Source organism: Mus pahari, chromosome 21, assembly GCF_900095145.1.
Source record: "Mus pahari chromosome 21, PAHARI_EIJ_v1.1, whole genome shotgun sequence".
In the NCBI taxonomy this organism is placed as follows: domain Eukaryota; kingdom Metazoa; phylum Chordata; class Mammalia; order Rodentia; family Muridae; genus Mus; species Mus pahari.
Window position 1 is genome coordinate 34938690 of NC_034610.1, and position 15465 is coordinate 34954154.

Here is a 15465-nt window from a genome sequence, read left to right on the forward strand (position 1 = left end):
AAGTTTATTACCCAGAAGTACCAGAATGTAAATCATTTGCACTTAAATGTTCATGTTTAGGTTTCCTTATTTATGTTTTGCTTTGTGACTAAAAAAATAAAATTATTCTGATTATGACCATGAAGAAGCGATGTCCCAATTCATGTGGAACACTGTGGAACGTGTTCATTAAAATATGTATTAAAGCTGAATAAATAAAATGCTGCGATAGAGCAGATACCTCAGGGACGTCATAACAGGATATGCTTGGTGGTCCATTGCAATCCAATTTTGAAGTGGCAATCTCCCTGTGATGCCTAGCCTCTTGCCCTCCATCCCAGATGGTTAAAAGCAGGGTTTCAGAATAAAAATAAATCAGAAGCTATATTCTACCATCGTCTAAACTTTCACTTAGAACTCGTGTTTGCCTCTTTGACCTGGACCAGAGCATATTTATTCTCCTTAGACTGGGAACCCACATCACAGAAAAGATGTTCCTGACAAAACTGCAGTTTGAATCTCTAGAAAAAAGCTTTGGTCTCTGGCCAGCACTGCTCCATGATTCTTGCTGTTTCAAAGGCACAGGATCAAAAAGCACTTTTAAGTTTATATCCCTAGTGCAACAGTGAGGTCTGAAAAATGTTGAGTGGAAGAAAACAAGAGACGGTTTAGACAGAGAGAGGCTAAAAAGAGGGGGAATGAGGGAGGAGGAGAGGGCGTGTGTGAGAGGGAGAGACAAAAACAGAGGGAGACCTAGAACCTCAGATTAGACAACTCACTTGGCGTTCCCTGCCCCAGGCTTCTTTCTCCGGAAAATGTTGAGGAAGGTGTTGGAGCGGCATGGCAGCTTGCCGTCACCGACGTGCATGCGCACTACATCAGAGGTGGTGAAGGCACTGCGGACATTCCTCTCGGGTTTGGCAATAATGATGTACATCTTGGGAGTGAACATGCAGCCCAGGGCCACCGTCACACTGAGGCTCACGGCGAAGCAGGTAGTGATGATCTTGTAGTTGCTCCCGAAGTAAATGGGAACAAAAGCCAGCCAGATGATGCAGGTGGTGTACATAGTGAAGGCGATGTATTTAGCCTCATTGAAATTGGCTGGCACGTTGCGGGTCTTGAAGGCATAGTAGGTACAGCTCATGATGAGAAGTCCGTTATAACCTACAGGGGCCACTACACCCAGGTTGCTGGTATTGCAGATAAGATAGACTTCCTTGATGCTCGGGTAGGACAAAATGGGCATGGGAGGCTCCATGATGATCAAGGTCACTACTAGTGTCAGCTGTACACTAATCAGAATGGAGGCTATGATCACTTGGGCCCAAGCGCTCATGAACCTGGGCTTCCGTGTGCAGATCTTCTTCTTGCTGCCAGCCAGGATGCGTGCAATACGATTGGTTTTGGTCACTAGAGCAGAGTAACACATGGCGGAAGAGAGACCAACTAGGAGGCGCTGGAGGTAGCAGGATGTGGTAGTAGGTTTGGCGATGAGGGTGAAAGGGCACACGTAGCCGAGGAAAATACCAGCCAGAATGATATAGCAGAGCTCTCTACTGGAGGATTTGACCACAGGTGTGTCCCGGTACAGCACAAAGATGAGAGTGACAAATAGCGTCACGAGGATGCCCAGGCAAGAAAAGGCGATGGCTATGATGGATTCTATGTCACTCCATTCCAGGTAACGGACAGTAATGGGCTCACAGCCTGCAGAGAGAAAAAAATGATTTTAATCAGAGTCTCAGATTTCTGTTGGGCAATTGTGCTGGTGCTTGCCAGTTACTGGAGGCATAGCTATAAGCCATATCCTTCATGATTTCTGGCATTTGTATTGTTACAAAATTGCTCCATGTTACTCAGAGATTGCCTTCCCTGGATAACCATATCTCCAAGCTTAGTGTCATCACAGTCAGATGTGACTTACTTGAACTTATAGAGTATCTTTTGCACTGGTGAGATGTAATTCTACATTTTTAACAAATATCATGGAGATAATAAAATAGAATATGTTAATGAGAAAGAAAGAAAAGATTTCTTTTTATTTTATGCAGTCCTTATCTGTAAGCATATAAGGCTTATAGACAAATTTTAGCATTAGCAGACTATTTTATGCATAGTATAATTTGAATTTTGTAGACAATATTCATATTCTCTTGTTTATCACACATTTTTTGTTTTGCTTAAACTGTCATGTGCAGTCTGAGTCTGGCGGTTGGATCTTTGAGTTAATAGCCCCTGATAGACATGCCAAAGAATGAGAACTCCCTCCACATTTCTCTGGAGTTGTGGGCATTGTGCTGCTAATTGCACCTTATTTTTTTCCCTCCTAATGGAGAACAAAATTTGTTTTGAATTTCAGAGTGAAAAAAGCACGCTGTCATGCTCAGGAGACAATTCTTTCTCAAGAATCTGTTTGGTCTGGACCAGTATTTCCCAAAACTATGATACTGGGATCATTTTAATGCATCTAGAGAAAGACTGTTTGTTCTATAGCCAGAGACGGACGACCTCCCCCCCCCCCGGCAACCCCCAGGGGAACAGCAGAACCAATTCTACCTCTGTTCACTCCATCAGCACCAGTCCACTTCAGTGGACATGATTTTGCACATCCACCATTGAGTGTTAGCCATTGCTTCTGATGATCAGCCAGCTGGGGAAAAGCTCTCATCAACACAGGAGTGCCAATCAATCAACCACAGCTTCACACCAAAGCATGCTTTTCAGATGCCCACAAGCTTATGCTCAGAGGAACCTTGTCACTCAGGGGTAGCCACCTCTTTCTTCCATGTATTTAGCAGAAAATTTAGCTTTTGTGTTCTTTCTGGTTTTCTTTGTTGTTGTTGTTGTTCTTCTTCTTCTAATTCACATATAGATGGTTCTCAGTACCCGTTGACTCCACTCTCCTAATAATAGCAAATCTTGGAGATACTCAAGACCTTTGTCTGAGATGATATTTGCATAAAACTATTTAGTCCCGGGACCCTCCAATGGTACCAAACATGTGGCTACTCTTATCTCATATACTCTTAGATATTGTCTGATAGCTTAATAATCTTATCTAGGATAACACAGTATTTGTACAATAACCTGCAGACACTCTCACATGTGCATAAATATCTGATAAGTATCATGCCTAGATTACTTATAATACCTAGAATAATATAGATAACCGTGTAAGTAGTTATTGCATCATATCATTTTAAGAAATAATGAGGAAAATGTTGAGTATACACACACACACACATGCAAGCATACATATGCATATACATATATGTGTGTGTATATATATAAAACCATGTAGTCTTACAAAAATGACACCAGTAACTGTCGTAGAGTTAACAGTACACTAGTCACAGTGAATGTCTTCGCCTCACGGTTTCTCCCCTGAACACGTGGGATGTAAGATGTAGAGTAGACAGACAAGGATGGATGGCTGAATATCTTTGGTTTTGCCATCATTCATGTTTCTAGAAAATTCATCAAGATCACTTTGAAGATCTTCATTTGCCAAAATATTTGAGGTGCTGTGACTAATAGGTCACTCACTGAGTTATTTCCCTGATTCATGTTTTTCAAATTTCTCAAGTTCTTAAGGAACAGCTATCAGGCTCAAGGCATTCAACATACTACATGTGAGACAGAACCAACAGTGTTTTACATAGGAAGGGTTTTTTTTTCCTAAGATTTTGTTATTCTTTCATTGTGACTAGTCTACCATTAGCTCTACAATGGTTACATGTGTCAATTCTATAAGACTATAGTAGTTATATATACAATCAACATATACAGGCTTTTCCCTCATTATTTCTTAAACAATATAGCACGATAACTACATACATAGTATCTATATTATACTCAGTATTGTAAGTAATCTAGAATACTTAAATCTGTTTTATAATCTAAGAATTTGTTAATTTGATTTTGCTATTGTTTATTTAAATATACAGATTTATTTCATGTGCTTTTTCACTGGGGTACACTGGTTTGGTTTTATTTATTTATTGGTTTGGATTATCAAAACCAGATGGAGACATGTATGTGGAAGATAGCATGGTCCAAGCCAGCTCTGGTTAGTTATGTTTAGAAATGATTAAGCTAGTGACCAAGAAAAGTGAGTGACAGGTGGCCACTCTCATTTGTAACTTCGGTATCAGAGGAGAAGTAGGAGGCTTGTTCTTAGTTCCAGTCCAACTTAAATTCCAAACCAGGAAGGAAAAAATAAAGCAAAGGGTAAAAATCATGACCATCTAATGATTTTACTCCATGAGCAGCACCAACACTCAAGAGCTCTGTCTTCAGCAGTCCTTTAAACTATTTCAGCTTAATGAATCTTTAGGTACCTTGAATTAATAAAGTCATACTGATAGAAAAAAAAAAACCCTTTGTCCCAAGCATAACTAACAGTTTAAGATTATTATTAAAAGACTATATTTTCTGGGGCCAAGTCCTAGAAACTTAGTAAATGGAATGAGTTTTTAGCAAAGAGACACTATAGTTCTTGTTCAGGATCAAATCAGAACTCCACAAGATATGAAAACACCAACATATTACATGCAATTTAAGAAATAGCTCTTGCCTCGGAATCCCTGTAGAAAACATAACACACAGAAATAAGGATTAGAACTCTGCATATAAATGTAGACTCCCACAGGCCCTAGATTCTCACAAGTCCATCTGCAGAGGAGAAGGCCATCCTCTGCTCTAGGCAAATCTGCAACATAGGCACATATAGAGCCAAAGAGAAATGAGCCTAAGGAACAAAACTTTATTTCTTAATCTACTGCTGCTTTCAGAACGCAGAAGCCAGAAGCCAGTGGCTTTTGTCCCCAGAAGAGCAAGAAAGTGTTAAATTACCAAAGGTCAGCAGCTTTGGCCCTAGTTGCCAATGCCATACTTCTTTCATTGCCTACCTCAGGAAACTGGAGGCCAGGATAGACCTTTGCCCCCTAATATTAATGTCCTTATACAACTCCCAATTTTCAATATGGACAAACTTTGACTTGTTTTTAATCTACAGGATATAGGAAAGTTGATGAGATATGACTTCTAGAATAATATTACACAAGTGATAACTTCTATCTTGCTAGTTAATAGTCTTGCTGACCATGGTAATCTAATCTGCCATGTTATTATGGTCCATATGACAAAGACCTGAGGACAGATTATACACAACCACCTACACAAAGTCGAGATCTTCATCCCAATAACCAATTGGACTTATGTCCTTCAAACAACCACAAACACAAGTTTTGGAGTCTAACTTTCTTCTAACATCAGATTAGACATTATACCCAATCTTGTGAAAACTCCCTCAAAGTAGAGGACTAATTAAATCCAAGCCCAGATCCCCAACTCACAAAACTGTGTGATGATAACGTTGTGCTGCTTTAAGCAACTAGATTAAATTTTGTTACATATAAGAGACAATTAACTCACATAAGAAGCCATTTCCTTACTTCAATGAACAACACTCAGATCCTTGCTGTAATACTATTACAGTTGTAAACCAAATCAGTCAAAACATCTTTAGGCCTTGTACCACATCATTAAATCGAATGTGTCCATACATATTAAATTCCTTTTACTATCAAAAACTGTCCAACATTTTCTGCTACTTAACTAACTAATTATAAATTACTGTATCTCCCTCCCATTTTCTGCCCTTCGGTAGTCACAAAAAAAAGTAAGTTTAAAAATCTTAAGTGATGAAGCAGAATCTCAGGATTATGTTCACTTCAAGAAGAATCCCCACATCCAACATTGAAATAGTAGCCCTTGATTTGATGTCTTTCTGTGTGTGATATATTAAAAAGAAAAAGGGAATCCTTTAGGGTCTATAAGCAATAAAGCAGTCCTGTCTATATTATAAATATTGTGTCCCAATCTAAGTCCTTATAGTAACTGAAATTTAACATCATCTGTGGTCTGCAGAGTTGATAAAATAAAAAGCAGTAAAAAAATACTACTTGTGTACTTATAATTCTCTTATTCTTATTCAACATTCGTAGAAACTGTTTTGAGGATTAAACCTTGGATTCTTGCATCCTAGTCTAGTGCTCTACAACTAAGCTACATCCATCCTTAGAAACATTTCTCTTTGAGTCTTTAAGTAGTTTCTAAAAAATAAACAGTGATATCAATTGTTTGATTTTTAAATGTTACCTAAAATAACTGTCATAAAAGTTGATTCATAGTAAAGAAAATGTTATAAAAATCATGAACACTGTAAAGTATGTTAGAAAGAGTTTTCATAGTCATGTGCTATGAAAGGACTATTCGGATTTTTTTTTTTTTTTTGATAAAGTCCTTATCAAGAATCTCACGTAAAAGAAAATAATTGGTTTATAATAGGAAATCATGTCTGGTATTTTTAAACAGCCAGAAATAGAGGGGACCTTGTTACTGTTGTTCAGCTAAATTGACATAGTGTCAAACCACCATGTAAATATTTTAGCTTATACCTATAGACAAGTAGTAGACTCAGCCTTGAGGAGACTCAGCAAATGAGGAGACTTGTCACTACTCGGTGTGCTGAGAACAAGTTACAGTTGGAGACTCAGCCCTAAACAAGACATTTATACCAACCCCTCTAAAGTATGATGAATGTGGTAGAAAAGAGGGTGAGAAGAGAGCCAGATTATATTGAGAAGAGCTGAGAACTGCTGTCATTGAGCCATCACGGAGCCATTACAAATGTGAACACACACGGCAGTGGCTACCTACACTGTTCCTGCACAAGACCAGCCTTTTCAATAGTCAGTTATGGGAGGCTCATAGCATCCTACCCTCTCTTGTTGACACCTTGGATTCTGGAAGAGGGAGAATCATTGTTTCAACTGGATACCCACTGTGAGCCCAACCAGGCTACCAATGAATAGTTCCAAGCCCATAGCCATGCACAGAGCTCTGGTAAAGCTCAGCGGATGACAAAGCAAGCAAGAAAACAAACAAAAAAACAAAAAAATGTGAGAAAGGGATTTGTCAGGGGGCATACAGGGCCAGGGAGGGCGAGAGTCATCAGACTGCTTTGTAAGCACGTATGAAACTTTCAAAGAACAACTTTAACACAATTTCTAAAGATTATTGTATATGTTATAGGTTTGCATTCTCTACTTATTCATGTATACTTTTCTTTACTGATTTGAAGCTATACAAAGCTAATTCTCTCTTTACTGTTTCTCCTACCAGTAATAGGAATCTGTTTAAGCTAAGACTTTTCTAGGCAGTAGGCATCTCTATTATAATGGCTTAATGAGAGCCAGCCACACTGTTGGTCTGGATCATTTGAGAAATGATATGCAGGCAAGTCACACTCACTTTTCTGATTCATTTCACAAGGACTAGGATTTCATGAGCTCACAAATCTGAACAAAATTTCACCTTCGCGAAATGTTTTCATTTAAAAGCAAAATGTATACCACAGCAAAAGACAGGCGACATGTCAGCACCACCAATCAAGAGAGATCCAGGTGCAAGCTCTAATTCATCCATGGAGATGTCTCATTCAGAGTGCGCGCTGTAAGATCTATCTGAAGAATGTCAGCTTTGGGACAGCTCAAGGCAGAAAAAAATCAGTTAGGCCTTTCAGGGAAGGGTGGCACTGGCTGTCACCAGGGATATTTCAAAGTTTGCCTCTTACAAATTCCAGCTCCTATAACATTGTCAAAACTCAAAGAAAAATACATCTCCACAGAAGACCATAAAATTGCCCAAATCTAGCTACACAACTGTCCTAAACAGTACACCATGCACTGTTAAAGAAAAAAAAATGTCTTTGTCCTTGAAATAGACCTGGCATTCTTGTGCAGTAACAGGAGCAGTTTATCATCATAAAAACCCAAGTTCAAGCTTGCCACTCCACTGAGATCAGGATCACTTTTCTTAGCAGCAAGAGGCTAGACTCTTCGCAGATTCGGAAGTCAGTCTCCTGAATGTCAATCAGACCCACCTGAAGCAGTCACCCGGAGCTTATGAATAACTTATTTCTTGAATAGGTTTCTTAAAGATTGGCATTTTTTCATGCTCTTTACTTTCCCCTGATTCAGACGTCTTCAAATTAGGAAGCCTTCGATTTGCCATCTTGAGGAAATTGATTCTAATCTCCAATTCTATCATACACGTAATGTTAGTGAGATTATGATCCTGTTTTGAAGGGTTAGAGTTATGACACTCCTGTGGGAAAGCATCATGAGGCATCCTGCAATGGATGGCAAGTAGTGATTGACTATACCTGACTCTCTCATACAAAAGAAAACCTTTAACCCAGACTTGCTCCCCTCTGAAGGAAAATATAAGGACAAAGTATGGAGCGAAGACTGAAGGAAAGGCCATCCAGAGACTGCCCTACCTGGGGATTCAAGCCATATGCAGCCACCAAACCCAGACACTGTTGCTAATGCCAAGAAGTGCTTGTTGACAGGAACCTGACATAGTTGTCCCCTGATGGGCTCTGCCAGAGCCTAACAAATACAGAGGCAGATGCTCACAGCCAACGATTGGACTGAAAGCAGAGTCCCAAGTGGAGGAGTTAGGGAAAGCATTGAAGGAACTGAAAGGGTTTGCAAACCCATAAGTAAGAACAACAATATCAACCAACCAGACACCCCTGCCCCCAGAGCTCCCAGGTACTAAACCATCAATCAAAGAGTACACACGGAGGGACCCTTGGCTCCAGCTGCATATGTAGCAGACAATGGCATTATATGGCATCAATGGGAAGAGAGGCTCTTGGTCCCATGAAGGCTCGATGCCCCAGTGTAGGGGAATGCCAGGCTGGTGAGGTGGGAGTGAGTAGGTGGATGGGGGAGCACAGTCATAGAAGCAGGGGGAGGGGGAGGGGATAAGGGGTTTGAGGAGGGGAAACAAGGAAAGGGGATAACATTTGAAATGCAAATAAATGAAATATCCAATAAAAAGAGAAATTTAAAAAAAGCAAAACAAAACAAAAATCCAAAACAAACAAACCAGCAAAATAAAACTTAAAAACTGCTGTTTGGATGGCATTCAGAGCTCCCAAAACAGGGCAGCTTGGCAAATGTACACAGCCAGTCATTCGAAGAGCCGGAGGCATCATGCAAGTTAGCCTTCAAGCAGACATCAAATCACTTAGCAAACTAAGACAAGTGGTAATAACTCCAGTTCCAGGACCAGAGGCTACTTCTCCTCCGTGAACCAGATATTTCAGAGTTTATCATCCTAAATCCAAGTGCATTCGAGGGCTAAAATGGAATATCACATTCCTTTCTAATTAGGTCAAGTCACACATAACACTGATTAAGAAATAGAGGCAATAATTATTTTACTCCAATTATCTTAGATAAATTTATGACGTTTATAACACTATTTCATGATAATATTACCAAAATTCTTTCCTCAATGTATTTCCTTAATATCAGTTACCTACAAAATAGTTATCTACTTATAATTCAATATATACTTTAGATGTTGATTCTATGAAGGCCCCTTTTCCTTCCAACGAACAGTAATTGCTTCTTGCCATGTATTCATATGACATGGTACACAAGGCCATGTTGTGGGATTTAGCTCACAGTTTATATATTTAGTCTCCTGCAATGCCTCTTACATGCTTATGAGCTTACCTCAGTTTCTTCACAAACATTTGGGTACAAAATGGTTGGTAAGATATATTGTAGAATTAAATAGATAATATTTAGATAGATAGTTAGATAGATAGATTAGATAGATGACAGATAGATGATAGATGACAGATAGATAATAGATAGATAGAAGATGATAGATAGATAGATAGATAGATAGATAGATAGATAGATAGATAGATAGATAGATGACAGATAGATAATAGGCAGACAGACAGACAGATAATAGTGCAGAGGTCATGGTGATTGGCAAATGGAGAAAATAAGTAAAGATAGTTAGTTTTTCTACTTTTTAATGACAAATTTAGTACCAGCTGCCTTTTAAAGATATTTTTATACAATTTGATATTTTAGAACAAATTAACATCATTGCACCATTTTTAATTGGTTCATGAATTAATAAATCCCTGTCAAGTCCTATATCATCATGAAAAAGACTCATGTTTATTCATGTTTATGAATAAGAATTGAAGCATGAAATGTATGTGCAGAATTAAAATGCACATACCCCAGAAGAAAACGCAAAAAGCCCAAGAGCCTCCAAATCCACTTCCTTTGAGAACTCACCAATGTTTTCTCAGACTCAGAAAAAACCATGATAATGAATATTTAAATCACTTATAAATATTTGTTTCCATTGATAAGAATCTTTGCCACCTTTAAAGTTGATTTCAGTACATTTTTTACAAACCTTTTCTTCAACAACGTCTATTAATTCTCAGAGAAAAATCACTCTTTTTTTTAACAGAAATTTTACGTTAAAACAATAAACACCCATCAAAATAAAAAACCAAGTGAAAGCCACTTACTTTACTCTTCTAAACATTTCTACTGATTTTTGTTATTCTTTACCAGTGGGGTTTTTCTTTTCACAACTACTGCTACCATGGCAACACCAAACCCACATTGCCATGTCCTATGTTCTTGCTATGTATTTGACATGGCCCCAAGTAAGTGACAAATGGGATCTAATTTTTCTGCTCATATGTAAAACTAATAGGAATGTTGAAACAACAGGTGTCACTAACACGTAAGTATAAATTAGTACAAGAGGTGTATTACTGAAGATATTGAGGATAACAATTGCAAAATTAGTCTGTATATTTAGTGGAATAGTGGCTGGCTGTGGGGGAGGAGGCATGAGCTGCTGCATGGCTCGACTCATTTGAATGTTAAGGTACCTTTGTGTACACAAAATGCATTTAATACGATCAATCTTTAGAAAGACATCTGTACTGGCATTCATCTAATTTATGGACTTGGAGAATTTTTTCATGTTTTGTCAAGATAAAGTTTTGATTACTAGAAAGGGTCATCTGATAATGCATAGGTGGGGAAATCCAAGGAATTAAATATGTGACTGGGCTCCATCATGACTACTTGGTGTGGTGCTACACCCCTGTAGCCCCAGAACTCTCGGGTGAGGCTGAGATGGGAGGGTCATTATTTTAAGGCCAGCCTGGGCTACAAAGTCAGGGCTATAGAAGAGAAGTGTGATTTGACTCAAATATACAATCAGAAAGTATTACAACATACTAAATCTTTTTATAAATGGACATTTTTAAAATTTCAGTGTGTGTGTATGTGTGTGTGTGTGTGTGTGCATATGTGTTTGTGCATGTGTACTCATTATGCCTAACAAACACCATGATGATACATGGGAAGGCTGGAAGAACAGCTTGTAGAAGTTTCTTCTTCCCTTTCTGCGGGTCCCAGGAATTGAACTTGGGTCAGATGTTTTGGTGGCAATCACCTTAACCTACTGAGGCACTTTACCAACCCTTTTAAATGTATTTTAAGGTTTAGATAGCAGTTTGTTTTCATGCGTGAACTAAGTGCTAACTCATATGAAAACAGAACAGTAGGAAAAGCTCAGAAAAGTTCAAAAGCAGGCAGAGGAGAAAAACCCTCTTGTCTCTCAAAGTCAGTACTTCTGCCTTCTGAGGACAACCCCAGAAAGGCCTTTATACTTGGTTCTGTCGGTTGAGATCTCCCTCAACTAGCTGGAAGAAGAGACTGGGTGCTACTTCAGCTCCAGCTCTCAAACACAATGGCTCTTTGAGGAAAAGTGGATGAACAGGAAGCGCCAGCTGTGGAAGAGGAGAAAACCAGAGACATACGTGTGACAGGGAGCCTGAATCCAAAGGAAGGCCGGAGAAAAGTGTATGCCACAAAGGGCCTGCAACCCTGAAGTAAGTGAGGTAGCCATTGGGCTCAGGAGGGAGATGAACATAGTTACCAGGCGGGTTTTGTACTGACAACTGCACTCATCTTCTCATTCTCTGCATTGAACAGACAGATTATCACACTGCTGTGAGGTATTACCTTTTCCCTACTGTGTTCTTTTTAAAAAGATGTCTGCTTTTCCAGTAACTGGCTCAGTACTCTCCAGAAAGCCCTAAAAAGTCATTCAAAAATAAAAGTTCAAATATGCACATTCACCTAAAGGGGAGAAATGACACTAGGCCATGAAGAGAATGCAGGGCTAAAAAGGAAAGCCAATCTTTGAGAGATGTCACTTTAACAGAGCAATATGTGCCGCTCCAGTTGGGTCATGGTGGAGTTGGTAGGCCTGCCTTGGCTGTCATAGAGTGGGGCCAAAGTGTATTCTGGATTCTGGAGGTACATGTTTAAAAATGCTGAGAGTAATGTCGAGCTGAAGAGTTTAGATGTCACCAAAGACATCTCCATAAAGAAAGTACCCAGAATGTATTGCTGAACCAAAACTACATGGTGTGGTGCGTTAACACATGCACGGTCTCTCCCCTGCCTCATCAGGATGATCCTCACTAAACAGGGGCACATTGTTCCTAAGCCAGAAATGGAAGCTCCAAGGAAGGAAAGATACCTTGGTTAAAACACAAAGGAAACAAAACCTTAAGGCACCCGAGTGAACTCAGCATAAAATAAGCATAAGCTATAAAACCATTCTTCTATAATTTCATGTGTATAAGGCTCTTTGATCAAGCTGTCCTCTATTTTAACCCCTTACTTCCTTTTATCTCTTCTTTCCAAGCCCCCCCCCCCTCTTTGATGTGGTTCTGTGTGCGTGACACACTGCATTTAACTAAGAATGCCAGTGCAAGCCAGGGCATTTACTGTGTCCAAATAGACTGGGTCCCACTCCAGAACTAGAGGACAAGACTCCGGAGGGGGGCATTTGTTGGATAGCTTTTAGGTAGATGAAAACTTCCCAGCTTGCTTTTAGGTAGAGAATTAAGGATAAAGGACAGAGAAAGTGTGTCATTAATTCTAAAAATTTTATCTTCTGATCTAACTTGCTTTCTTTGCAAAAGGTCTTTGCACCAAATGATTTCTGATACTCATGTAGATTTGACTCTAACAAGGCTAACATTTCATGAGGTTGTGCCATTTTAAGTATAATTTTAGCTATATGACCTAGTTCTACTGATCTGACCATTTTTTAAAACTATATTTGGGGAAAAGCATGCATTTAACTTTCATATTTTTCTTTAGAATCAAGCAAAAGGCCAGCATCCATTAACATTTTCACCTTTTCTGAAGATTTTCAAAGGCACCTAGGAAGCCATGGGATCACGGGTTCATGGCTTTGCATCCTTGACGTTTTTTGCACACAGTTCTGTGCCTCTAGAGTTCTTCCATTTCCTCTAAGATGAATGGTTAGTGCACCAAGTCAATATTTAGCCATATGCCAAGGTTTCTAGAACTCTAGACTTAAACATTATGTGGAATATTTTTGAAATATTTCTCTTGTGAGTTTATACCAGGGTCTATGAAAACAAAAATTAACTATATGAACATTGCTTTTTATAAAGGTGTGAATTTGTGTGTGTGTATGTATGTGTTTACATGATAATAACATCCAGCTACACTGATTTTGCTTCCAAATAGTTTCTTACATCCAGTTACTCCCCTTCCTTTTCTGTCATTGTTCCAGTCCACATCCTCTGAGATGCCTCACTGGGATCAGAACAGTAGCCCGCTCTTGGCTGTTTCCACTTTCGTCTGCATTCAACTTTGATACTGGATCCCTCTATACCCAAGCAGTTATCACACTGCCATTCCCTACCTTAAAACTCTCCAGTGCCGAAAGCCAGAGTGTAAACACGGCCACGAGCTGAGAGAAATACCAACAGTCACCATGAGTACCCTAACAAGCCCCATTTCTCAACATTTGGGGTATCCATCAACCAAACCAATGTGTGTATTCTGTTGTTTGCCCCATGTCTATTATAAGCTTTCAATTCTTGTGCATCATCTCCTTGCTTACCTAAGAAGCTTCATGTACTGTATAAGCACCTTTTTATATTAGTTGTTCTTCTCCTTCCATTTCTTCCCTGACAGATCTTAAGCAAACACTAAGCTAGTCCTGGTGACTCAACTGAAATTTCAGTATCTCAGCATCTGAAAGTATGGACCAGGAGAATCCCCATGAGAATAATGCCAAGATGGACATACGCACATGCGTGCCTGCACACACACACACACACACACACACACACACACACACACACACACCTGCTCACTTACATACACACAAGGGCATACAAATGCCAAAAGCAAAGGCTAGGATTGGTGTTCATTGACCTATGTATCTTTAGGGATTGCAGTAGCAGCTTACATACACACAGCCGATATGTGAGAAGTGATAGCAAATTTAAATTCAGTGGGCTTGAAATGCCTCCCAATAACGTTTTGAAGAGAAAAAAATAGAAAATATCTCTGAAACAGATTATTCCACCACACGTCTACTCACGTGGACGCTGGTGGAAATGAACTTCCTTTTCAATGCAGGGTGTGAGAACTTCAAAAGGGTTCATATGTAACACTCTATACTGTAGCTACACAAACAAGCTCTCCAACACATGTAGCAGAAGACGCAGCTGTTGACGAGTCCTCTCAGGAGGACAGTGTTACAAGGGAGCTTGGTCCTACCTGTGAGCTCTGCGTTGGGCCACCACCCCAGGTCACAGGCTCTGCAGGTGAACTCGTCTTGCACAAACTCATTCTCTTTGCAGGCTGTGCAGATCCAGCAGCAGCTCACTTCCCCTTTCCTTATGACCTGCAAGACAGGAAGGTGTTGCTTACTGAGAAGTCGGCTCCCAGACAAGTTCCTGTTTTAGGTGAGGACTTGTCTTACTCAATAACTGAAAAATCTCGTGCCTGCTGAAGAGACCTGGGGAATGTTTGAAAAACCCCACGAGCATATGTATCAAGAGGCGAGGCCAACTCATTGCATCTTGAGTTTGGAAGCCATTTAATAGAAATTTCATACCAAGTGAGTACTTTATGGACTACATTATTTCTGTAGCATTGTTATGAAATAAAACTATAAGCAGGGCATGGTGATATACACCTTTAATCCCAGAACCCTCTGGGAGGCAGAAGCATATGTATCTCCACTAGTTCAAAGCTACCTAGTCTTTTGGTAGTAAATTCCAGGAGAGTCAGAGCTACATAGTGAGACCCCATCTCAAATAAGCAAAAGTTTAACTATATCCTTATTTATTGACATTAACATTTATTAATTATTTTTAAAAGAAAATAAGATATTTTCCCCTGAAAACGTTTTTCCATTCTTTAAATACACTGCAACACTACTGTAGGAAGGTGGAAATAGACCCAGAATGGCTGGCTAACTCCCAGGTTAGACCCATGCTTATTCATTTTGTATTATTTTTGATGATTTCTCTCTATGTGGATGAGTGACTGGAACTAGAGATAGGCTACTTTTATTGAGATATCAGAAACGGTATCATTTGATGTTCTGCCTGCTTATGAGTTACGTGCTCCAAATTTCTCAAAAATGACTAAGAAGTTTTGACCAGACTCATGCTTGAAGGCACAGCATGCTCTCTCTCTCTCTCTCTCTCTCTCTCTCTCT

At 39.4% G+C, this 15465-nt stretch overlaps 1 protein-coding gene across 5 annotated transcripts in view; it reads right to left on the minus strand.

Moving 5' to 3' along the window:
- Positions 1–15465, minus strand: part of Grm1 (glutamate metabotropic receptor 1) — a 381700-nt gene that overhangs the window by 32600 nt on the left and 333635 nt on the right. For all 5 annotated transcript variants that reach the window (XM_029533139.1, XM_029533140.1, XM_029533141.1 and 2 more), the window contains 2 exons: positions 14517–14643; positions 759–1689 (listed from right to left, as the gene is read on the minus strand). In XM_029533139.1, the coding sequence (XP_029388999.1) occupies positions 759–1689; positions 14517–14643 (1058 nt within the window). The remainder of the gene's footprint in view (positions 1–758; positions 1690–14516; positions 14644–15465) is intronic.